General features: G+C 40.8%; 1 protein-coding gene across 1 annotated transcript in view; it reads right to left on the reverse strand.

Moving 5' to 3' along the window:
* Nucleotides 1-26,257, reverse strand: part of TMPRSS15 (transmembrane protease, serine 15) — a 229,782-nt gene that overhangs the window by 71,007 nt on the left and 132,518 nt on the right. Inside the window, exons 16-17 of the mRNA XM_018556698.1 lie at nucleotides 5,362-5,472; nucleotides 3,083-3,209 (exon numbers count right to left, since the gene is read on the reverse strand). Of these exons, the coding sequence (XP_018412200.1) occupies nucleotides 3,083-3,209; nucleotides 5,362-5,472 (238 nt within the window). The remainder of the gene's footprint in view (nucleotides 1-3,082; nucleotides 3,210-5,361; nucleotides 5,473-26,257) is intronic.

Here is a 26,257-nt window from a genome sequence, read left to right on the forward strand (position 1 = left end):
AAAAAAAAATGATCAAATACACACAAGAAAAAAACCCCCCCCCCCCACAAAAACAAAGAACACTAAATGAAATAAACCTGGACCTGAGTTTGATTCAAAAAATACTCTCTCATAAGCTTTAATTTTTGATTTTTTTTCACAAAAAAACAGACCACAAAGAATGTAAAATTAAAAAAATTCAGAGTGACAGTACAAAAATAATGATAAAATACACAAAAGAAGTAAAAAAAACACCCACAAAAACAAAGAACATTAAATGAAATAAACTAAACTCTTGAGCAAAATGAAATTCTCTAAGGTAATAATGGTTTCACATTTAATATTTTACTTGTGTCATTATTTAGGATAATGTGGCGTACGCATACTCTCATTTGTATCAATGATTTCTGCAATTCTGTTTTACTCTATGTACTACTTTATTGAATAAAACCTTCTAATACTCTTTACTATTGTTTTATGTCTGCACTACAGTGATGTACAGGTGCTCTATACGACTACACTTAGCTATGTAATTTGTATAAGTTGCTTGTTCTCTACTGCAGCAATTCAGAAAGGATGTATTTTGTTGTTTGTTTGAACCAGCATTTATTGTCTGGACTGTGTACTCTTCCAAGGTCTAATTACCGATGCTTCCCTGATGATCCCGGCTACATTCTGTGTGATAAATGCATGCATGGTGTTTATGTATTCTGTTATCGGTTTATACTTTGAAGAGCTGCCTATTGTTTCACAAGGGTTTCAAGTATCTATTTTAACTATTTTATAAATTTATAACAATGCACTAAAACAAAAATGGTGCTGTTGTTTATCCTGCTGATAGAGAAAGCAGCATCATGGTGATCACTGTGAAAATTCATATTTGCTGTTGTTCAGCAGCATTCATTGTACAGTGATGTTTTTTTAAAGCGCTGAACAAGCTTTTTATCTCTTTATTAAAAATGGTATATCATTTATATTTTCCTTGTTATTCATGAGAGGATTAGCTAAAGAGAAAAGAGGAGAAAGAGGCTGGATGTTGTTTTTATAAAGGATAGTCCTTAAGTAGTAAAAACTGTTGAAACTGCAGAGTTGGAACAAATACAGTCTGTTCGCAGTTCAACAAATAGGCAAACAAAATGGGAGATTTATCCATTTGGCCCACCCACCTGAACCTCCGACAGATCCAGATGGAAATCATTCATAATGCAAATAATGTATTAATTGGTGGTATCTCTATAGTTACCCTTTATTTTCTGTGAATAAATAACAAGTGAAATACTTATTCACACAGGGTGGAGGACTGGATATATGGGGGGTCATTTATTCCAAAAGGTATTCCACATACTAATAAATAGACATGTGCATTTTGCTCGTCAGAACTGACATTTGGACAAAAATCGGCATCTAACACATAGGGGGTTATTCACAAAGCTAGCCGAAAGGATCAGCCGTAGCTACGGCTGATCCTTCGGTTAGCTTCGGCCGCCTGAGCTCTTTGGTTCAGTAGAACTGAAAGGCTGCTGTACGGGCTATTCGCTATAGCCCGTACAGCTCCCGAAGTTGGCCGAGCAGCTCGGTCGAGCCAAAGGCATATGCTTCGGCTCGACTGAGCCAAGGTGAAAGCCGAAGCGGGCTGAATGGCTGGCCGTTGGCCAGCCGAAAGCTTGCTAGTGACAGCTGGGCAGAGCCAGCTGTCATCTCCGGCCACTTTCAATGACAGATCGGTGTCCCCTGGTTACCAGGTAATATCACGGCGGCTCCGCTGAGTTCTCATTGTAATGACAGATCAGCGTCCCCTGGTTACCTGGTAACCAGGGGACGCTGATCTGTCATTATGATGAGAGCTCAGCAGAGCTGGCCGTGATATCAAAGCCGGCTCTGCTGAGCTCTCATCGTAATGCCAGATCAGCGTTACAATGAGAACTCGGCGGAGCCGGCGTGGTATTACGGTGGCTCCGTCGAGTTCTCAGTGTGTAATGACAGTTTATCGTCCCCTGGTTACCTAATAACCAGGGGACGCTGAACTGTCATGAGAGCTCAACGGGGCTGGCCTTGATATCACTGCCGGCTGTGCTGAGCTCTAATTGTAATGACAGTTCAGCATCCCCTAGTTAATAGGTAACCAGAGGACACTGGACTGTCATTACAATGAGAGCTCAGTGCAGCCGGCATTGATATCAAGGCTGGCTCCGCTGAGCTCTCATGAGAGTTCAGCGTCCCCTGGTTAATTGGTAACCAGGGGGAGCTGAACTGTCTTTACAATCAGAGCTCATCAGAGCCGGCGCTAATATCTTCACTTCACTTCGGGTCAGTTATTCACACGGCTGCCTTCGGCAGCTTTGTAAATAACCCTCATAATGAATTCGAAAGAATTTGAATTTTTGATGCATCCAAATTTTGTGTGAATGTCATTAATAATGTTGTGAAACTTACAAGTGAAAAAAAACATAATAGAATCCTCCAGATTCATACTACACCCTTTGGGTCTGATAAAAAGATAAGTGAGAACCCTATGCCAAAATAAAATGTGTGATATTCCCCCTAAAATCCCTTACCAAACCTTCAAATGAGCAGCAGTTTGGCAGAGCAGAAAAGTGGGAGGGAGAACGATCCATCCAACTCCATCCAAATAGATTCAAATAGATCCGGATTCCGGGAAAAAAAATTTGGATCGATCCAAATTCCGAATATCGAATGGATCCGAATTTCAGAAAATGAAAAATAAATTCCAAAGAGAAAGGAAATTAAGATGAAAAGAAATTTCATGTCGTGCATAAGTCTACTAATAAGTCCTTCCGTCAGACCTGCTAATCCCCAAGGATGTGGGGGATGAGTCCCTCATCCCCATCAACATGCTGAATTTTAAAATACATAACTGCCATCAAATCTCTTTAAATACATTTTGGATCAGGTGTGAGCTTGCAAGAAAACTGACAATAATATATAAATGTAGCACAAATTGTAGGATTTTTGCTAATGTCCGGTGGAAGGAGGAACTGGTTCAAACAGTTCAGAATATTTGTTGAGTAACAGTAAATGAATTCCACACATCCAGACTGACACATCAAGGACATTCTTGTATAAAGCAGTAGGGATTACTTACCCTAAACCCAACTGATGACAAATGTTATTGGAAATCTCTTCATTCCAGAGATTGGAACATGCTGTATACCATTGGTTGTCAACTTTGAACTCAACTAAGCCACTTAAGCTGCTGTTGGCAATACGCACTATAAAAAAGTAGATATTTTATGTTTTTAGTTACGTGTATGATATTTTTTACTGCATTACTAGTTTTGATGCTACTGCCTAGTGTCCCAAGAGCAAATGTTTCTATTATATTTCTATGAAGCAAACCTCTTCCAGTTTTTGAAAGTCAGATTTGAATAATAATGGATTGAATTTTAAGATTTGGATACAAATTACAGATTCGAAATGGTATGAAATTGTATTTTAAATATGAACATTTTATAATATAGTTACCCCTCTTGGCTTCATATGCTTATATAGAAGCTTTCAGGGGAGAGCACATATATTTCAGTTTTTGCTAGATGCTGGAGAATTAAAGTTTACGTAAACCCTAACAATGATCTTCTCACATTTGCTTCCTTTTGGTCTGTTATATATACACCACGGAAAGGATTTTGCAGTAATTGGAAGTGTTAGGGCTACAGAACACTTCCTCCCTATGGTATGGAGATGAGAAATGGGAGATGGTGATCTATAGTCCTAACACATGTCTTGTCCTAGGTTGACAGTGCAGCTCTAAACAGGAAGTGTGATACCAGAAAAATCATAAAGTGAAAATAAAGAAAAAAAAACAATACAAAAAGGAAAAATATGCAGCCACCACATCTAAAGACTAAAATTTTTAGTACAATTTTGTTCTTGGGTTAAGATACACTTTACACCACCTAACAGTTTCTATATCTCTAAGGGTTTGTCATTACAATGCAGGGCACTGTTTACTTATTTTTTTCTTAACTTTATTTGTAGTGTACAAAGTGTACGCTTCATTAATGTCTCCGCACAGCAGTGCTCTACATTGCACTACTGTGCGGTATCCAATGTATTGTGTGAAAATGCAATATGTGCACATTTTACTGTAGGCCACTGCATATCACACCACATTTAATGGAACTATACTGTATGTTCCCTAGCAGGGACAGGCGTTGATCCAGTGAGGAAAAAATGCCAGTTACTGCTGTATGATTGAATGGGCTTTAAAGGAGAACTATGGGGTCAGTGTTTTTCCCCATAGTTCTCCTTAGGGTAACGGGAAGACACAAACTAGCGTCCTCCCGTTACCTTAAGCTTAGTATACCGCGAGCTACAGCTTGCGGTATACTGAGACGCCGCAGCCGGAGCGGATCCCGACGTAGATGATGGAATCCGCCCAGCTGCGTGAGTGACAGCTGGCTCTGCCTATCTAGAGGCAGAGCCAGCTGTACCCGCCCCCTCCCCCGTCCGTTCCGCCAGTCAGCGTTGGCAGATCGGAGCGGGGAGAGGGGAATCCAGCCCCTCCCCCTGTCACAGCAGAGAGCCGTGACAGGATCGAGAGGTGAGCGAACCTGGTATGTGTTCGCTCACCTCCCGATCTACTGAGCTGACCTGTGACAGTCGGATAGTTCTCCTTTAAGAGTCTCAAGTGGTCACATTTCTGCACTTGAGTTCCCACCTTTAGACAACCACCATAATGGACACTGCAAGGTGATCCACTGACTTTGTTGGATTTTTAACTTTTTGGAGATATGTTATGGTGAGTGAGCATATTCAAGGTGGGCAAGAACACAGTAAACTCTAAAGGTGTCCACACACACTCTCTACATCCAGTTATTCTTAGATGGATCTGACTATGATTTAATGTCTATAGAGCATCTGTAGACAATGATGGACAGGGCTCGGCAATGGATGGGGGTAGTCACTGGACAAGCTAGAAAACCTTGTTCAATAATTATTTTATCCCTCGTGCTGGAGATATAGTGCACTTCCACTGCAACACATTTGTGAAAGGTCAGATCATGTTTGTATTTCTTTCTGTGGCCAGTTTAGGGTGGACAAGAACAGATTCCCAAAAACTCTTGCATCTACGCTAAGCTCATGTAGAGATCACCTGTACCCCAAGGGAATTACCCTGTATGAACAAGATCAAGGGTCTCAGGTAGAGACTTTAACTTCAGGAAACAAAACCAATAAAGGCAGCAGGCGGTTGAAGTTATCTTTTTATGGCTGCAAAACTCAATCATCAGTTTTGTAAGCACTCACAAGTAACTTCTGTAGCCAGGACATTAGCACATTTTACTTGAAAGGTTCACTACAACAGAGAGTTGCACTAATGTGGGCTGGTACTGTAAAGGCATTCATCTATTGGCAATATCTTACCACAGTTCTTTTCATCAGACCCATCAGTACAGTCATTGTGCCTGTCACAGACATTCCTCAGTGAGATGCACTCTCCATTGTTGCACTGGGATGATGTTGACTCACAAGGAGCTGGAAAGAAGAACATTTATTCATTTATATATGCACACATAGAACTTACTGCAGATACAATGGATGTAACCAACCCACATGGGCCTATTTAAGTATGTTATTAAACTTTGTCCTGTGTAAGACGTTATGCACTATTTATAATTTGGAAGACTTAAGACACTATTTTCAAAAATAATAATATTTACTCTATAATTGACATTCTTAAAATATCTAATATATGTTATTTCATGAAAATTTTAGTTAAGATATTGTTCTAATCACTTAAGGGGCAACTTAATTTTTAGGTAAATTGTCCTTTAAATCTTCCCCAACCCACTGCAGTTGAAACTACTTACCTAAATAATCATTTTTCAGTGTTAGAGATCTTTATTGTGTGGTCCTGTTATCACCGCATAGCTACCTCCAGCTTCTTCTAAACATGCATGTCACTTACTCCAATCATTCTATGGCTGGACTGTGCTCATGCCAGTCCCTATACCAGCCATAGGTATGAAAGTGGTAATTTGTAGCTAGCTGCCACTGAGGAAGGTGGGCTTTAAGGACAACTTCACAAAAGGCAAAATTGTCACCTAGTAAAATCAGGATAGTAAAATCTGTATTGAAATAAAGAAACTGGTGTCTTATGACCTTTAAAAATATTCCTGCTTTGTTCTTATTTATGTTATCTCTTGTCCTTGGACATGAACTATAAATACACTGATAAACACACTATAAATACACCCCATCCTCCCTTTTAAGGTTCATTAGATGCCGTACCTCTGAAGTTCTAATAAATAATGGAGTCACAATGTTATTCCACCTGGTGCCAACACAGATGTCAAAATTAATAATATAGATTATATTTTGGTCACCAATTAGGCAATACTCTAGTCATTTCATTTATGACTGCTGGTTTATCACTAAGCTACTAAAAGGTCTCATTCGTGATGCATCAGATCATGACCTCATTATCGACCGTGCACACAGGATCGTTAAACCATCTTTTCTACCCGACACGGTCCCTAGAGATGTTCTGGTCCGCATTCACTTTTACCACACTAAAGAAAGAGCAATGGCAGCTGCGAAGTCTCAATCTAAATTACCACCTCACTTTGACGGCATTTCTTTATATGCGGATTTGTCTCCACTGACTATTGCCAATCGTCGCAAGCTCTCGCCCATATCTGCGGCTCTACGACAGCATCGTATCCTCTATAAATGGGGATTCCCAACCAAGCTGATCATCTCATATAAGGGGAAAACGTATCCTGTCGCCTCGGTTGAATCCGGAGTCAAGCTTCTATCTGACTGGAACATAGTTATTTCAATACCCACGGAGAAGGAAACCATAAGCCCGGGAAGAATCCGCTCAGAATGGACCTGAGAAGCACCTTTCAAAAGGCACTAGGAAGTCGCTCGGTTATCTTTCAGATTACTTATGACTGGTATTTTCTCCTGTAACACGCTACAGTAGATATTTTGGTTATTTTTCTCTAGTTTTTATTTTCTTGAGATTAGGTACGCCCGAATCTCCTCCTCAGGTCACCTGTCGGATCCCTTTTTCCTCACGAATGGCACCCGCCAAGGTTGCCCTTTATCACCAATTATATTTGTCCTGTAGATGGAACCTTTGGCACACATGATCCGATCAGATCCTACTATATCGGGTATAACAATTGGTAAAATAACCCACAAAATTGGGCTCTCTGCAGACGATGTGATCCTCACTCTCACCAACCCCCAAACTTCTCTTTCAGCGCTGTATTCTACCCTATCCACATTCAGTGAAGTCTCCCTCTATAAACTAAACACTTCTAAATCACAAATTTTGGACTTTCATTTATGACTGCTGAATATACATGTCGAATTGTTAAGACTTTAAACAGCTGTGTCTTTATGTCCTCTACATCTGTGCTTTTATGTAAACAAATACTTTGAAATTACAGAAATATTTTGATTTATGTGATGTGAGAAATTTGTTAATTGGATGTTGTCTACTAAAGTATAATTATAAAGGGGGTGTCAGGTGCAAACCTAAGGATTGTTTTCTGCTTTCTATCAGAATACTTGTCTTTCTGTACAGCTGGCTAAAGACAATAATAGATTAACAAAAACACTAATCTTCTCTCTCATTTGAATATCTTCCTCAATTTTGGTTCTGTGACTTGGATTTAAATATCCATCACCTGTGAGGGAACCCACAGCCTTAACATCCAATAGTTGTCAACAACATCAAGTGGCAAGGTAAGAATTTATTCTTACTAAGTGGTATTTAGCTGTTAGTACAAGAGTGTATTCTCTCACAAGCTGGGGCCCCATTTTGAAAATCAATTTGGGTTCTCTCAATAGCAAACAGATAAGTATAGTTTTGTGTGCTAGTTTTGTGTTTGTTATTATCATTCTAATTGTTCTCTTTTATATATATTTTTTTACAATTTGCAATTACTCTTTGGTATATACTGTCACTTAAAGGATGTGTCAATGTGTGTTGTCTCTTGAGAGTGAGTCTATGTGAATTTGTATACAGAGCACTACAAAGTCTTTATGTATTAGGTGCATTTAACACTCTTGTCCCTGGGGCTTGGACATTCCAACTTTGCTTTCTTCTTTATTTTGCTTATTTTTTTTCTCAATTTACAGTATTTCTGAGCTTGACATGCTTCCTTACAGGAAACCCTGAGACCTACACAGTGGCACTCTGCTTTATGAAATGTTTGATGAGGGAATAAAATAATATCTTTTACAAAGTTTACATCAAAAGATAGGGTAATACCCAAAACCATTTTATTACAGTATATACAGTACTTGAATCTGTCTTACCAACAACACAGTTGAGTACTATCCTTAATACTTTTTTATTTGCACTAACATGTAAATTTTGAGTACAAGCTTTTGGGGCCTTCCCCTTCCAATGTCCAAGCTGTATTGTTGGCTTGTCAATTTCTTCTGAACATTTTGCTAAACCTTTTTGTACCAGTACTGCTTGGCCCTTAGAAGAAAGGGGTAGACCCTGAAAGCTTGTCCAGAAAATGTAACTGTTTTTGCACATAAAAAGGATCGTGGACAGTACTCAACCGTGTTGTTGTAACAGTGCACTAATACAGCTACATAGCGTTAGAGAATCACCTGCACACCATACAGCTCTTAAACCAAATGAATTATGCATTGGTGCTCAAAATGATGACAACAATAACAATAACAATCCAAGTAAAGATAGTAGTCACCAGCACTCACTTGTAATGTGCAAAAAGGATAGCACTTTTATTGATATGTGACATTTGTCAAGATGTCAACATTTCGGGGCCACGCAGGGTCCCTTCATCAGGGTGACCTCATGACTCATGATAGTGATGACTTATTGGTCACGATGTCGCCCTGATGAAGGGACCCTGAGCAGCCCCGAATCGTTGACTTCTTGACGCATGTGACGTATCAATAAAAGTGCTATCCTTTTTGCACATTACAAGTGAGTGCTGGTGACTACTATCCTTACTAATGCAGCTACAATCACCTTAAATTTAGAGAACAATTAGTTAATTAGAATCCCTAAAAATACACCAGAGTAATATGAAAGCATTCTTTTTATGGCTACATATTGATATTGCTTCCACTAAAATCAGCTTTACTTCTATTAAAGCCTTGTCCTCTCTCGTGAAACAAACTCTTAAACAATCACAATAATTTGAACAGTATACCTAAAAATAAAGATAATTATCCAATCAGTGCTTGGCACTGCATTACTTTACCTGAAAAGAAGAAACATAGCTAGCTGTAAATGTTTGTATTCAGTGTAGAAGGAATGTGTAAAAATCTGTAAAATGCCGTATTGTTTGGAAATAAAATAACTATGTAGATAAGTGAGTTAGTCAGAGCTGTGATTGATTCTTGAATGTTTTAAAAGTGTTCTTAAATGCAGAAGTCAGTGAAAAGTTACAGTACTGGTGTAAAAAATGAATTCCTTATCTTAAAGAGTAGCTGGCAAGAATCTGTGGTGAAGAAACTTCAGTCCAATGCACATGTTGTGTGTGAATAGCCATGGCCAGCAGTCATGCGGCCAGATTTGTACCCTCTACAAGTAAATAGCCCTCGCCAATGCTGTTTACATGTAACCGCTCATACGAATGATTACATGCAGCTAGGGCCTCTGGTGGTTCTGGACACATCCGGTATGTATGCATCCATATTACAGAGTTCTGCTGCACCCAGATGCAGTGTTTAGCTGCTTCTAAACACAGCATCCTAATCTCCTGTATGAATACGCCCTTACACCATTTAGCGTATAACAATAGATCTGAGACACCTTTTATATTTCTGTATAGGAGAACTGAACATACTAGATCAATTGCTTGAGGTCACCAATAAGAGGTGACAGTGAGGGATCCCAGCCCAACAAGTTTCAAATGTGTAAGTTAAAGGAATGTTTGATTTCTAGCTGAATGCTAGTTGGTTTGTAAGACCAGCAAATGGCAATGATTTAAAGACACAAGTGTTTAAGAAAAGTAGCTAGAAAATAATGCATTAGTTTGTACATTTGCATGGAGATTGAACACTAATGTTTCTGCTGTTTTTAATTGTACAGAAAATAAATATGTTGAAGAATACTAGACAAGTAAAATTTGTTTAGTTCCGAATTGATATTCATATAACTTTTGTTAAATTCGGATGAAAATGCAAACAAATTCGAATGGTCCTTTACCGAAAATTCAGATCCGTATAAATTTCGTTCAAAACAAAACTGAATTGGACATGTTACTGTACTCTGGCCAATCAGATGCGTGGGGTTACATGTCTATTGAAGATATGCCCTATAAAAACAAGTTTCCCTAACATTAAATCCATAGGGCATTATTAAATGTGAACTCTTTTTTAATTTTTAGCCATGAAGTGCATAGAAATATGAATATCACAAAGAAGACATGTTTTTCACAGTTTAATTGGACATCTAACCACTTACAAATGTTTGCACTATTTTAGCTACGGGACCTTGATAGTCTCGGTCAGTCTACGCTAAGGTTTGTGTAGAACATGCATTCTGTGAATATGATGTGTTTCTTGCCATCTCTAGAAGGATTTCACTATGGGGTCTATTCATGAAGCTGCTGAAGGATCTAGCCGTAGCTTCGGCCGATTCTTCAGCTAGCTTCGGCCCCAGGACCCCTTCAGTTCAGTAGAACCGAAGGGGTGCTGTACGGGCTATTCACTATAGCCCGTACAGCTCCCGAACCTGGCCGAGCGGCTCAGTCGAGCCGAACGCATATGCATCGGCTCGACTGAGCCATGCTGAAAGCCGAAGCTGGCCGAGCGGCCGGCCATTGGCCGGCCAACTGCCTGATTCTGACAGCTGGGCTGGTCCATAGGGGTGCGGGTGACCGTATTCATACGCCACCGGAATGGATCCTGTATGTGTCCCGGCCAGAAAACCCGCACCCCTCAGGACCTGCAAATGAGGTGAGCATAGTGGGGGGTACGGCCGCATAGCCCCATAGAGAAGGACGGGGGCTGCGTTCTAATCACACGCAGCACCTGTCCTTCCCGGCAGCTACTTGGTACGGCCCCGCACGCAGCACGGAGCTGTACGTGCAGGCCGATTCGTGTGTGAATGGGGCCTTAAGACCGATTCATACCAGCCCAGCCTGGTATGAACGTTCTGAACGTATGAACGTTCTGATGAAGGGGGCGTGCCCCGGAAACACGTTAACATCACCAGCATACAGGAATCGTCCAGTGGATGCTCACTGCCTGTCAGCTTACATTTCATGGCTATGTGACTCTCATGTTTGTGAGTACTTCTTTGTTCTTATCTTATGCTTACTGAAATAAAATTGACCTGCATCAGGAAAGGCGCCCCCTTTGTGTTTACATTACTGTAAATGCAGCCTGCCTGCATAACAGTACTACATATAGAGACTTTAACTGGGATTTAACCAATTTGATGCAGTTCAGCCAATCCATTAATCTGGGCTGAAACACCATGACAATATTGAACAAGTACGTGTTTCAGCTTTTGGCTTAAGTTTGCCAAATTTTAAGAAGCCCTTTGCCCTGTTTTGTCATTAAAGGAATGAATATTGAATAATGAACACACACACAAATTTATGGACATGAACACAAGCCACTTGTTTACCATTGTAGTGACAGTGTAATCACAAGACTTCCTACATTTAAGCTCTTTTCACACTTGTATATACATGCATTTGTTAACGTATTTTTGTAGCACATTTTGTAGCGCACTTAAGCATGTGTTGATTTATGTTTTTGATGCATTTTGATGCATTTTTTTTGTATACAGCCATAGCTACTGATCCACTTTTGATTGTGATAGGTCACTGGGATTGTACAGAAATGTCCTTGTCCTCACCAGCTGTATTAGTTCTTTCACATGAAGCATGATATGGCCTGCTCGCTCCATCTTTCTATGCAATTATGCTAGAGTAGATGCTGCTAGGAGAGGCTAGCTGTACATGTATTTATCATTCTCTCCCGTTAAAGTATATGTTCTCAAAAATACCATGTGCCAAAAGAGGTTCTTACACCTTTTCCCAAGTTGCATGGCACTACAACACACAGCTATGAACAGACCTCATAAAACATAATGTGATTTCTCTTGTCAATGACATTGGGACTTTCAGTGAATGGTTGCAGTAGCTGTCAAATTAATTGTATGGAGAACACAACGCACAGAAATTGTCTTGTGACCTCCACTGTCATCAGAAGACCTTTAAGCAGTCTGTCTCCTTTCTGCACAGTAAATCATTACTCCACTATACATTGCATTTTAGAGGTGCAAATATCTTCAGTCCCATTTCTTTTCTTCCCTTCAGAGAAGGAAGGATCACATATGCATGTGTTACCTTAACTGCATAATTGCTTTCACCAAGAGTTGTTTTTTTTGACACACCTCAGCAATCTCCTGACATTGTTCAATGATGGGTTTTGTCTCAGATGCAATAAGTGCACATTTATAGTCATACCTTTCAGCAACATGCGTTTTACTGCCTGTTACTCAAATGCATGGCAATATGTGAATGCATTGCGTTGCAATGTCATTCATTTTACATAGTACCCACAGGCACTTTCATAGTAGTAGCACCCATAGTCAAGTACATGCCATTCATTGTGCTGTGCTGCATTAGAACAAAAAGTTGGCATCGGTTTCTGAAATCATGGTTTTGTTGGTTTTTAACAGTTTTCAGCTCTTTGTTTATATTAGAAGGCTGGCAGTTTCCCAAGTTCCTACTGCCAGAGAAAAAAAAGATGAGCTGCAATTTCAGTGCCTCTATTGTGAAGATTAATTTCTACTTATTGTCTGCAGCTGCTTGTTAAGAATATGTAAGTACGTTAACACCCATAATCTGGACAAAAATATGCCACACCAAACAGCCAGGGATTGGCTGGCCCATCATGGCCTTGAACTCCAGTGGAGAGCGCTTCATCAGGATGTGCTAGCAACTAAGACTGCAGTCAAATTTAAGGGTTTATATGCATATAGCCATATATGCACTAGTCCTTCTTCATGCACTTGCATTACCTATTCTACCCAGAGCTGAGGCTAACCCCCAGGGATCATCAATGAGAGAGGAGGAAAATGAACACGGGGTGGTCAAGGCCCATCATGGCCTTGAACTCCAGTGGAGAGCGCTTCATCAGGATGTGCTAGCAACTAAGACTGCAGTCAAATTTAAGGGTTTATATGCATATAGCCATATATGCACTAGTCCTTCTTCATGCACTTGCATTACCTATTCTACCCAGAGCTGAGGCTAACCCCCAGGGATCATCAATGAGAGAGGAGGAAAATGAACTGACTAATGGGTGTTGCTACCAATGTAAATGCCCTGGGTTACCCTTGGGCATCCTGAGTAGAAAAAAAAGTGATGTGTATATTGTAGGTGTGTCCAAATTTTGTTAACAGTGGGATGGGCCACCAGGAGTGTGGTTAACTAAACCTGAGCCTACTCTGCCCTGGATCAAGCATAAGTGATGCACAGAGTGGAGGGGTCAGGAGTGCTTAACGTGCAGAGTGCAGAGGTCAGGAGTAAGTATTGCAGAGAGTACATGAGTAAGAAGTAAGTATTGCACCATGTGCAGGAGACAGGAGTAAGTAAGGCAAAGAGTGCCAGGAACAGGAGTGCATAATGCAGAGGTCAGGAGTGTGTAATGCACAAAATGCAGTCAGGAATAAGTAACTTACATATTGCAGAGGACCAGACTACTGTTTTTTATATATTCTGTTTATGGAGCTACAGGTTCCTTTCCCTGCCTGAGGCATGTCAGTCCTGTAGCACAAAGCCAATGGAAGTGCTCTGAAACCCCTCTTCAGCTCTTTGTTACAGGTCTAACAAGCAGCAGGTGGGCCAGCAGGAGGAGACATAAGTCAGCAGCTGCATAAGTGACATATTGAAGAAAAAAACACGGGATGTCATGGTGTCCAGAGCAGGGGCACTCACCAACAGATGCAAGACATGTGACCCAGGATAAGCCCACCTTTTTATAATGCAGACAAAACTCTACAGTGGTGTGAAATGTGCCATTTCCTGTGTAATAATACATTCTGGCTCACACCCCTATGCGTTTTACTTATCTTGCATTAGTATTTATTGTTAATGCTCTCATTAGAAAAAGAATTGTAGAATCCCCTGTTACATTTGTGGTCATGTGTAAATGCCCCCTTACATTGGTGTTCCATTGGAGAATGTCCCTTTTACTGCAGTGGTCATTGGGAGAAGAGCCCCCTTACATTAGTGATGAGTGGGTGAAGGACCCCTTACATTGGTGATCAGTGGGACAGTTCTCCTGAACTGATGCCCCACAGGCTCTTCTTAGTGAAGCTGGAGTAGTAACTATATGAACACTGTTGAGCAGAGATCAATCTACCCAGAAAGTGAGCCCATGACATCCTAGGGCCCATTACAGATTAGAAAGCCCCTGCCTAAGAGGTCCTAGGACATCAGCTGTCCCTCTGTGTCTGCACAAGTTGCACAGATGGTAGATGCACCTCTGTGTATAGATGTGAAAGGATATTTAGGATAGTATATAAGAGAAATGGTTATACTTGCAAAATATTTACTGTCATGAATAGTTAAAAAAAGAACAAATATTGAGAAGCAGTGTAATAAGGGGCAGTTTGCAATCTATGGGATCTATCTACGAAGCAGCCAAAGGATCTAGCCGTAGCTTCGGCCGATCCTTCGGCTAACTTTTGCCCCAGGACCCCTTCGGTTCAGTAGAACCGAAGGGCTGCTGTACGGGCTATTCACTATAACCCGTACAGCTCCCGAAGTCGGCCGGGCGGCTCAGTCGAGCCAAAGGCATATGCTTCGGCTCGGCTGAAAGCCTGCTTCTGACAGCTGGGCGGAGCCAGCTGTGATCTTACGGCTGGCTCCGGCCACTTGCAGAGAGATCATCGTTTCTGGTTACCAGCTAACCAGGGACACTGATCTCCAGCCAGCCTAAGGAGAGACGGCCGCCCAGGAGAGAAACATTGCTTTTTCTTATTTTTTTTTTATTCTGACACGGAGCCGTCAGAATAAAAAAAAACAAAAACAAAGTTTCACCATAGGAATGCATTGCTAGATTCCTACTGGCTATTTCAATTAATCTGTTCTGCTCGGACCCACAGAGAGACCGAGCAGAACAGCCGAGCCGAATGCTGCTCAGCGGCATTCAGCTATTCACTCACTGCTGTTCGGCATCTATAAGAATAGACCGAACAGTAGCGAGTAGCCTGTCGGATGTTCGTCTTGGCCGATCCAGATGTTGGATCAGCTAAGTCGAACTCCTTCTGCACTTTGGGTCGGCCAAACATGCCGGGCATGTTCGGCCGAACCGAAGTCACATGAAGCCACCCGATGTACGGCTGAATTCAGCCGGTGTACGGCTGAAATCAGCCGTATAAACCTGAAGTGAATAGCCGAACAGTGTTCGGCTCACTTCACTTCAGGTCGGTCTTTCACTCGGCTGCCTACGGCAGCTTAGTGAATAGACCCATAAGTGAAATCTTGAGTGAAATTGTAACTCCAAGTTCCTCTGATACATCCATGGAAATGAGGGGCAAGGAGCACCTCAGAAAATGGAAATGCTCTAAGCTTTGTGACGTTTAAGGCACCAACTTAAGGTGCCCATACACATTTCAAATATCGACCAATTTTCGTATGCGATCGCGTTTTACGCCGATATTCGTACGGTTGATGGGCAGTGTACAACCGAAAATACTGTACAATCGATCGACTTTTGACTAATCAGCAGGTTAGAAAACTTCGGTCGATCGTACGATTTTCGCAAGGTTGGTGGCGTTTCTGTACGTCAAAATTCGTACAATCTACACTGCACATGCGCAGATAAAAATACGTGTGGCCAATTACCGCAATTCATCCAGATGCTTTCATCTCATTACCTCTGATCCAACCTTGCGATAATCGGGGCAGGATGGGGCCGCCATGCGACGATTCGATCATCGGACGAGAAGTGTCGTCCGATGATCGCAAGGTGTATGGGCAGCCTTATATGGAGGCTCCTGAGTTGCACAGATGACAATGGTGTTGCAGGTGCAGTGCTTTGAAATCATTATGCAGTGCTGTTGATGGTGGCATTTTAAATCCAGGCAGGCATTTGCAAAGCATACCTGTTGAACTGTTAACTTCCCCGGCTAACAGAAACATTTCTATGAAGTACAGTATTTTACAAATCTTATTTTACAATTGGAGCTAGTCTGAATTTACCCAAAATGATTGGCACATCTCACTGATTCCTGTTTTAAAGCTCACTGAAAATATTTGACATTTTTCTTAAACTGACATATTTACGGTACACTTTTCTTTTTCTCATTTTAAATTTAAAAGAACTCTATCAAGTACAGATACAAAGGAATGATGGGCTCAACTATGCTACAGCTGTCACATTTCATTATGGGTTGGAATAAAGAGGTGTAGCACAACAAAAAAGGAAAAAAAAATCTGCATGAAAAGCAACAACAAAGCATGATAAAAATGAAAGTAAAGAAGAAAATGAAAATCGAACTCATGGTTGACCTGAACCCAAAGCTCATCACAATAGATGAACGGGAAGATGAAGGATTTATTAATTAAGGATTATTCATTATTAGCAGATCACAGGCAGAAGCAGATTCAAGGTGGTGGTGGTGGTAGTGGAGGTAGTGGGACAGGTCATAATTCATTTGATTGTAGGATCGTTTTTAACCCTTTCACCCCCAACCTCTCTTGTACATCTCAATCATGTGTCTGTATTGACCTTTATATTAACCACTTCACCTCCCTTATCCTGCACATTAACCCCCTTATCTCCGTCTTCCCATTGTATGTGACCTGTACATTAACCCCTTCACTTTCTCCCTCTGGGGGGGATTGATCAAAACTGGAGCAGAAAGAATCTGGAGCAGTTGCCTATTGCAACCAGCTTATCTCTTCAGTTTGTTTAGTTAAGCTTTGAAAATGAAAGGGGGATGCTGATTGGTTGCCATGCACAACTGCTCCAGATTTTGTCTGCTTCTGTTTTGATAAATCTCCCTCTCTGTGTTTTATCTGCACATTAATAATGTGCTGTATCTAGTGCAACATTAAAAAGTTCCATATTGTAAAGGCTTCTCCACCCAATATTTCAGTTTTTCATAGAGGCTGAATAACCTCTTTTCTAGGGCTGTTGAAATTAAAGATTAATTTCTCGATTAATCGTTAAACTTTTTGATTGATTAAAATAATTTTGATCGCTAATGAAAACACTCACCTCTCCGTCGGCTTCCGGGAGTCCCATCTGCGATCAGGTGAAGTCACGGACATCAACGTCACCGGACTCCTCCCCCCTTCCCCAAGTGGCTCCGTCGGCTAACGAAGGGAAGGGGGGGGGGGGCCGGGGACGTCGATGTCCATGATGGCTAATGAAGGGAAGGGGGAGGAGTCCAGTGACGTTGATGCCCGCAAAATCATCGGACTCCTCCCCCTCTTCGTTAGCCGACGGAGCCATTTGGGCCGGTGAGCTTGCCCAAGAAACTTTATGCACGAGCGCCAGCCAAGGTATTGGCCTATACACATACAGCACAGCAATGAAGTAATAAAATGAACTAGGATCACACTAATCCAGCACGTTATTATTCTGAGTTGCCCTACTCAAGCGGCGGCCATATTCAGTGGGGCAGGTGAGATAAATAACGTGCTGGATTAGTGTGATCCTAGTTCATTTTATTACTTCATTGCTGTGCTGTATGTGTATAGGCCAATGTAGTTGGATCTGTATGTGCGTTATAATTATTCAAAATTAATCGATTAATCTATTTTAAAAAATTTGATTAATCGAACACAAAAATTTTAATCATTACCAGCCCTACTCTTTTCCCAAAGACACTGCCAGTGAAATGCGTGCCAAGTTATTGCTCTGCCAATCTATTGCCACCATTTCAAGGTGGTGCCATGTGATTAGTTTGCATTTCATCAATGTTATGAAGAATGCAGCAGAAGTAGTGAGACTCTGTGACAGGAGGGCAGGGCAGGTAATCCAGCTGGATAAGTCAGCCTGGTGTCTCACTCATAACTGAAATATTGATATGGGGTAGAGTGACTGCTTAACATCCTTAGTGCCAGCCTATTTCCAAAAAATGTGGCAAAAATGAGATTACCTTGGAGTGACTACTTTTCTCATTTTGTGGGTGTTGCAATGGCTAGACATGTACATTTTGTATAGTTACAAATGCAAATTTGGACAAAATTTCACAAATTCGGACATTCAGATGCATCCGAATGTCTAAATTCCAATGCAAACAAATCCGAATGTTCTTTTAACGAAATTTCAGATCATCTGAATTTCATTCAAAATTAAAATAAATCATACACGTGACTTTTTACTGGCCAATCAGAAGACTCCGAGCAAAACTAAAATGAAATTCCAAAAGATCCGAATAACGGAACGGCGTTCGGACCCGAAACCTGGAACCCGAAAGAAAGACAAATACAACATTTTCTTTGCTGACTTACAGGTTTAGTAATGGCTTTTTTATTTGATATGTTTTATAACAGAAAATAATTGTTTTATATGAAAAAATAATAATAATTTAAAAAAAAAACAAGAGTGGTTTTTAAATTGCAATAAATGAAAGCTCCATCTATAACCAAATGGTTAAGCTCAGTGTATTAGTCATCTAATAAATATCTTGTAGACATAAAATATATTTGAAAGAAATGACAGATCTAATTCAAATTTTGTCATGGCAACAACAAATGAAATATTTTACTTAACTCAGTGGGACACAGAGTGCTTATAAAAAAACATTAATATCTTTTGGGGAACATTTCAGCATTGTGAGGACTTATTATTTAAAAAATGTTAAAATCCAACATTTAGTTCTGGCTGCCTGCCCCTAACACATAAAATCATCCGAGCAAAATATAAAACACTGCAAACAACATACAAGTTTGCTAACTTTGGGCTTTGACCATAGCAAGTGTGAATATACCATTTCATAAGCTCCTGCTTCCTATTGTATGTTGTAATGATAAGTACATTTACTTTAGCTGATCTTATAATGATAGCTGATCTTACTGTTTACAGTATTTGTTTGTCACATTTTCACTTCTCACCTTCTCAACAATTACTGTATGTTGTTTTTCTTATTATATTTTCTCTCAGTTTTTTTAGAACCATAACATAAACATTAATCAGTTCACTTTATTTGCATATAGAGCACAAATACAGCGAAGTGTAAGGCCCCATTAACACGTGCTGCGTGCACGGCCGTATCGCTCAGCCCCCTCGAAGGACAGGTGCTGTGTGTCCTTCTCTATGGGACAAAGTGCCCCTCTATGCTCACTTCATGTGCAGGTCCGTGCGGGTGCGTGTTTCCTGGCTCGGACGCAGAATGGATCCATCCTGTCAGCGTACGAGTACGCACACCCGCACGGATGTGCAGGGCAGGTGAGCGTAGGGCGACATACAGCTGCGTAATCCCATAGAGAAGGACGGGGGCTGCGTACTAATCGCACACAGCACCTGTCCTTCCCGGGAGCTGAGCGATACGGCCATGCACGCAGCACAGAGCTGTACCTGCAGCCCATTCCTGTGTGAATGGGGCCTAAATGTTCAATGCACATGAGGACTGCAACATCTACATTTAACACGGTTGTATACTTCAGCAGGTAAGCTAAAGAAGAACTCCGGCACAATCAAAAACGTATCCTTGCAGTGGGTCTACCCTCATACTGCAAGATTTAAGTGCTCATCTAGGGTTTAGGGTACTTAAACAAAGCAGATTTACTTACTAATTCTCAGTTCCACCGTCTCCCTCTGGGCTGCTAGACTGGTCCCTGCAGCTTCTTCTCCCCTGGGCTACGGCAGTCTAAGAACATCATCCACAGACCTGCATTGGATATGAGGATACCGAAGGACCCCCTTAGCTTGAGCGGAAGGGAAGAGAGGTGAGCTCCAACCAAGGTTGGACCAAGGATTAGGTGAGTAATACAGCTTAATATGAGCCCTCAAGACAAAATGAGCACTTAAACCTTGGAGTGCAGGGTAGCCCCACTGCAAAGGTAAGTTTTGATTTTCCCAGAGCTCTTTTTTAAAGTATGTATGTGTAGCTGCATCTTTTTTTTCTAGTTTTGGATCGAGTAGAGAGAGATTAAAACCTATGCCGGCTTGTTTTGTATTGCCTGTGTACCACTGGGGAAATTTCCCTTTCACTACCTGTCCCAGAGATACAACAGGAAGTTTGAGGAAATCTCCCAAAGTGAGGAGAATTCACCTGTAAGACAGTTGTCCCCAGAGCAGATGTCTCCATTAGAAGATTTCCCCTCACCTCTTGTTCTGGGGACAACTTAAAAATGTTTTATTTCCTCTCTCTTTCTTTCTTAATGACAATGGTCATCCCTGCATTGAATGGTGGAGGAGGAAGGGGCATGCCCAGGAGTGCCCCACAGAGGAGGCTTAGCAGAACCAGAACCTCGCACATATAGAGGGAACTAGACATGTGCGATTCGTTTCAGAAAAATTCGTTTTTCGGACACATTTTCGTTATTCGGAGATTCAGATGTATCCGAATTTCCAAATAACAGGTATGACGAATGAAAACGAATAAGAATTTCCGAAAATGAAATTTCGGACAAAATCTGAATCAAAGCAAAACGAAACTAAACACATTTTTTGCCAGTGCACATGTCTAGAGGGAACATGCCAGAAGAGGCACCTGCTGTCTGAACAAAGAAAATATAACAGATTCCTCCGGCCATGCTAAACAGTGTGGACGGACGAATCCCCCGCCAGCGGCCACTGTCAGAATGCCCTAATGGTGCTTGCAGCTGAAACACCGTTTGCGAGAACATTTTCCAACATGTTCCTTTGGCAAAAGTAGAACAAATGATCGACTTCTGCTGAGGAAATAGGGTCACCTACACAGCGAATTTCAACCAATTGCTGCTGAATTGGCCAATATTTGCTAGGTGTGTACCTGGTTTAAGGTAATTATTACTCCTTATCCCTCCATCCTTAGCATTTAACCCTTGCAGTGTGGGTTAGGGGGGGGTCCTTACAGCATACATGAACCCTGTATTTCACAATAATGCAGGACATAGGGCAGGCATTTTTTAAACGTAAGTTTATATAATTTAAAAAAAATCAATCAAATACCTTTTACCCTAGCTTTAATAGAAGTCATGTGACGAATATACCAGTGATTCTTTCCCTGCAGTCTAGGGCTGTGAAATGGTATAAGTTACTAGAGGTTGCTAGTGACAATACTGAAGGAGGAAGTCCCATTCTCTTCTGCTAAATCGGCAGAACAGCTGTCAGTCAACCATCAGAGGGAGTCGAATTCAGCAGAGTGGATAAAAAAAAAGCTGCCTGTAGTTCACACAGTAGAGGGACAAGGCTCCCCCAATATTAGGATCTGGTGGGATAGCGTTGTCACCCTATAAGAGTAAAAGTGGCAGAAACTGACAGGATCATCAGATATTTATTCATTATTTACTCATACCAATAAAAGTAACCTTGCACAACTACATTTAGAAGACAAAATAAGAGATATTTAAGCAAACTTAGTATTTGGGTTTACCTACGCTTTAATGAAACCAACAACAAACAAGGAAATTTAGATAAAGAGACAAAGTACTTGTGTATATATAAGAATGTGATTTTTCAGCTATGTCTATGACACCATACCTGGCAAGCAAAGATGAGTAATCCTGAAAGCTGGCAATAAAAAAATACGTATATTCAGTGAGCCAAGAAAAGCTATTCCCTATCCCGCTATTATCCATGGCTAACACGCTACAATAATTTACTGCTGGCATTCCTGTTCCTATAACCCGCACTGTGTGTATTCCATAGAGATGACAGCAAGCAAGGTTTGAAAGGTCCCGTGAATTATTATCTGAAGTATGAGGGTGTTTCTTAGGACCTTTATGAGACCTTTTAAACCTTTTTTAATATCACTAATATAGTGGGGTTAATTAACTATAGGGCAGCAGACTGTTCACTTAGCAAAGTTAATGTTTGCTGAATAAATTAATAAGATGAAGCTTAACACCTTACTGATGAAGGTAAAACAAACCTTAAAGCTGGAATCCAGTTTTGAAACTTTGGAATGTGTTAGTAAAATTGTGCAAATACATTGAGGTGTACTTATAAACTGTTCTCATAGCAAACAACTCTACAAATGAGATTGGCAGTGCATTATGGCCACTAGATGGAGCCAAGGAGCATTCCTATGGGCCAAAATAGTAAAAAATCTTTTAAACTTCTTGGCATTACCATGACCCACCACCAATAAATAAAGACATTTTCCTACTCCTGCCATACATGGAGATGTCGCATATGTGTGTGTTATTTGTTGTTTGTACCCGTAGTTGGGCCCAAAAACAAACTTACGTATTTTGCTTTTTTAATGAGTGTCTTTTAATAAAGCACATACAATACTTTTCTGACAGTATGGCCCCTTTAACACAACCTGCGCCTCATTCTTGACAGTTTCAGTTCCATTTCAGACATGTTCAACCGATTCAGCTGGTTACCATTTTAAAACCTGTCAGTATGGCTACAACAGATCTAAAAAGGATTACTGTCAATTTACGGAAACTGGCGATAATTAAGACTAACTCTGATATGGCATACAGAGGGACACCAGTGCTCGCAGTGGGGTATGTATGTGCTTAAAAGTTAGAAAGTCCACCTCTGTGACACCGCATATGTGTGTTATGTCAATGCTAAGGGGCTACTTTCAATCAGCCATTATTGTGCAAAGTGCATGATTGGATATTCATAACAGGGACATGCGATCAGGGGAGGCAGGTGAGGCAGAGCCTCACGCTGACAGCTTTTTCTCCATTCATATTGGCTTGTAACAGGTTACACAGCAGGGAAATCCTCCCCGCTGCGTAACCTGTCATGGATGGAGCACTGCCTGTTAATTACAGGCAGCGCTGCATCCAGCTTTTGACAGGTAGTTAGGTTAGACAGCAGCGGGCTTCCCCACTGCTTGTGTAACTTAACTAGTGAGGCAAGAGCTGTCACAGCCTCTACTCTGTGTTAGAGGCGTGAGCTCTGTGGAAGGTTTGGACCAATGGCACAGCGCCATTGGTCTAAGGCTCTAAGCTGTCCAATCAAAAAAAGAAAAACACTGAGGCCATCGATCTCAATGCCTCAGCAGTGATGAGCAAGGGAGGGACAGGGTGTCTTCTCCCTGTCTCCTCCCTTCCTCCCCCCTCCCTTGTCCATCTCTCAAACTAGCTTGGTGACCGGATTGGGCGGGGCTTCAGTGGGCTGGGGGCGGGGCTGGGGAATGCCTCACCCAAATCCGCAGGTACCGCACGTCACTGATTCCTAATGAACACAGGTTAACCCTATTTGCTATTCTCGGGTGTACAAGGTGAACAGACACATTTTAGTGAACATTTGGTTTGCCAATTGAACAGCCTCTACTTCTAGTAAATCAGCCCCACGGTCTACAACAGGCTACCGGAAGCTTGCACTTATTTCCAGTCCTGTTTACTTTGACTCTACTTGGTTGTATGAGCAGTCTAGAGTTGACTATTCAATTTGTGCCTCAAAAGAACTTTTGTATTTTGTATATTAGAATGTGATTCTTCTCCTTATTATTTGCAAGTTCAGCATTCTGACACAAGGCGGGATTGCCCTCCCTACCCACCTTTTTCAGGTAGTAGGAGGCGTGACCTGCTAAGTCTAATTGTGAGACAAATTAATGTGCTAAGATTCATTACAAGTAGTAAAATATATAAATATCTAATTGCTGTCAAATGGAAATATTAAGGAAAAGGGACAAACAAATGAAAAAAAAATATCTTCCATCTTCCCTCTCTGCAAACTTTTACAAAACTACTGAACCAAAAGTGACCCTAATATATATTCAGCAATGTATGCTCCTTTTAAAAACTGCTGCAAACAGACAGAAGGAGAGTCTGGAAAAAAAGGTAATCAAAGTGACACTCTTGCAATTTTATTTTGGCTTAACTGTAATCATTATTGGTAACATGTCAGTTGCCACTCCTCTCATTGGTTAACATTAAAGCAGTCAATAGCCACTGTTTGCTCTCCACAATGTTTGCAAGGCTATGTTTTGTTTATGTTGATGTCAAATAGTCTTATAATGAGTGATAGATTTGTACAACATAGACATTTTGGGATAATGTTCACTTCATCGGAAAGAACTATTTTAAGGTCATTTTAAAGGGTCAGCCTACCCTAAATAGATATCTCACTTCAAGTAGATGCTGGAAAGGTAAAATTAATCTCCAAAAAACAGCTAAATACACAGTTTGAATACATACAGTATATGTTCACTGTTTTGCCTGCCTTGGTATTAGTAATTGTGAAGCAAATATTGAGATTTACATGCACATTGCTCTGCCAGATAAGTGACAATATGTGCTACCTAATTAAAGCAGACCATCATACTTTCTAATCAGTTCCTATCATCCCCCATTACACAGTCAGATGTTGATTCTTTTTTTTTTTTTTACAAGGTGTTTCTTTTGGGTCTGCACCCCGAACTTCCGTCTTTCTCGTCTAGGTGAGAATAACGCCCACCCTTCCCCCTAACATGACACATACTAACATCGCACATCCCACAAGATTTTGGCCATTCTAGGCCACACTGCACATGTGATGGGAAATTTCCCTACTGCACTGTGAATTCACTATTATACCTCATCAGGTGCCAGGAAGAGACAGCCGGCCCCCTGATGACATCAGAAGGAAGATGGCAGTATACGACCCAGCGTGGAACAATAGTGGTGGTTTACACAAGAAAATTGTGTATTCACTAGGCATGTGAGTATGTTTTTTGAGGACAAGCCAGCAGTCAAGGGAAGGGGGAAGGATTGCAAAAGAGGAGTGAAGTTCCTCTTTAAGCAATTAATCTTCTTGTCTGAGCAATGTAGCTTTCTTTTGTTGCCTTCAGTCTTCTCATTGGACAGCAGATCACAATCCTCACCCGTGCCCAATGAGCAGGCAGCTGACACTGTGCAGTTTATTTACTAAAGGAGTCGAACAAGTTCACTTTGAAAAGTGAAATTTCACTTTCCAATGGCATTTTTTACTTAGCTTAGTGAATGTGGTGAAACTTCACTTTGTGAAGAATACCCAATCACATGCAAGAAGAATAATATTTTGTTTCTCACATGATCGGATGAAGCTAGCAGAGCTTCACTTGATTCTCTAATCTAAGGGAAAATTTCCTAACAATTCACCTTGTTTACTGAAAAGCCTATATTCCTTTTATAAATCTTCACAAGTGAAACACTAAAGCTGATCCAGGAATATGTAATGATAAACCAGGAAATCGCAGAGTGAGCTTATTAACTAGCATAGGTTTGTGTACAACAAGATTGTCCATAACCCACCAGACTGCCCCTCCACCAGTATTGGGTGAACTGTCCCTTTATACAAAACGAATGCCTATAAACCAGATGTAAAAGATGTTTATGACGCAGCACACACATAATGTGGCCAAATCCAGTGTTACTAAATCTCTGTGTGTGGAGTTTCTTTTTTTTTTTTTTTGCTTTTTCATACATCATTACCAAATATAATCATCCTCCTATTGATAATCATTCCTGCTATCCAGCCACCGTTGTTGATGATATATGAAGCAGAAAGAATAAGCTTGACTTTTCTCAGCAACATTAACTATAAAGTAGCTGAAACAGCACAAAAGAAAAGCATATTTTGGCTGAACAAAGTAAATGCAATTCAGATAAGAGAGGAGGACAAATTAAGGAAATATACTGTCATGCAACACCTAATATGTCTTCTTGAAAAGAATATATCTCTGGAGGGACACATTTGTTTCAGCCTGAGTAGATTGCTACATTAAAAATGCCTCGATATGAAAAGGCAAATTACTTCAACCACTGTGCATAAATGAACACTAGAAATATTTAATTTCATTTTATTATTTCGACTCTCGCCATCATTTTTAGTGATGGCTTAGTATATAGTTTCTTTCAAAGTAGTTCTCCATTTACCATTAAAGATTCACTGATTACCTGCTACCCATTGTGGCGTCCAAATATTATTTTTCAACCTTGGCCTTTGGCAGGCTTATGTATTAGGGATGAAAAAAGGAAAGTGCAGGTCCGGATTTACTCTCCCTGCTGCCCCAAGGCCAGGTTCCGCAATGCACCCCCCACCCCGCCAACCCCCCAAACCCCCACATCAATAGAGAATGGCAACCGGATGGGAGGGACAGCAGAGTTAGTTTTACATTTCTTTTATTGTTTCTTTATTTATTTGTTTACTTTTATTATCACTTTTTCATTTTTTAAATTTTTATTTATTTTTTTACTTTTTTAAA

Source organism: Nanorana parkeri, unplaced genomic scaffold, assembly GCF_000935625.1.
Source record: "Nanorana parkeri isolate BGI_ZX_2015 unplaced genomic scaffold, ASM93562v1 scaffold248, whole genome shotgun sequence".
In the NCBI taxonomy this organism is placed as follows: Eukaryota; Metazoa; Chordata; class Amphibia; order Anura; family Dicroglossidae; genus Nanorana; species Nanorana parkeri.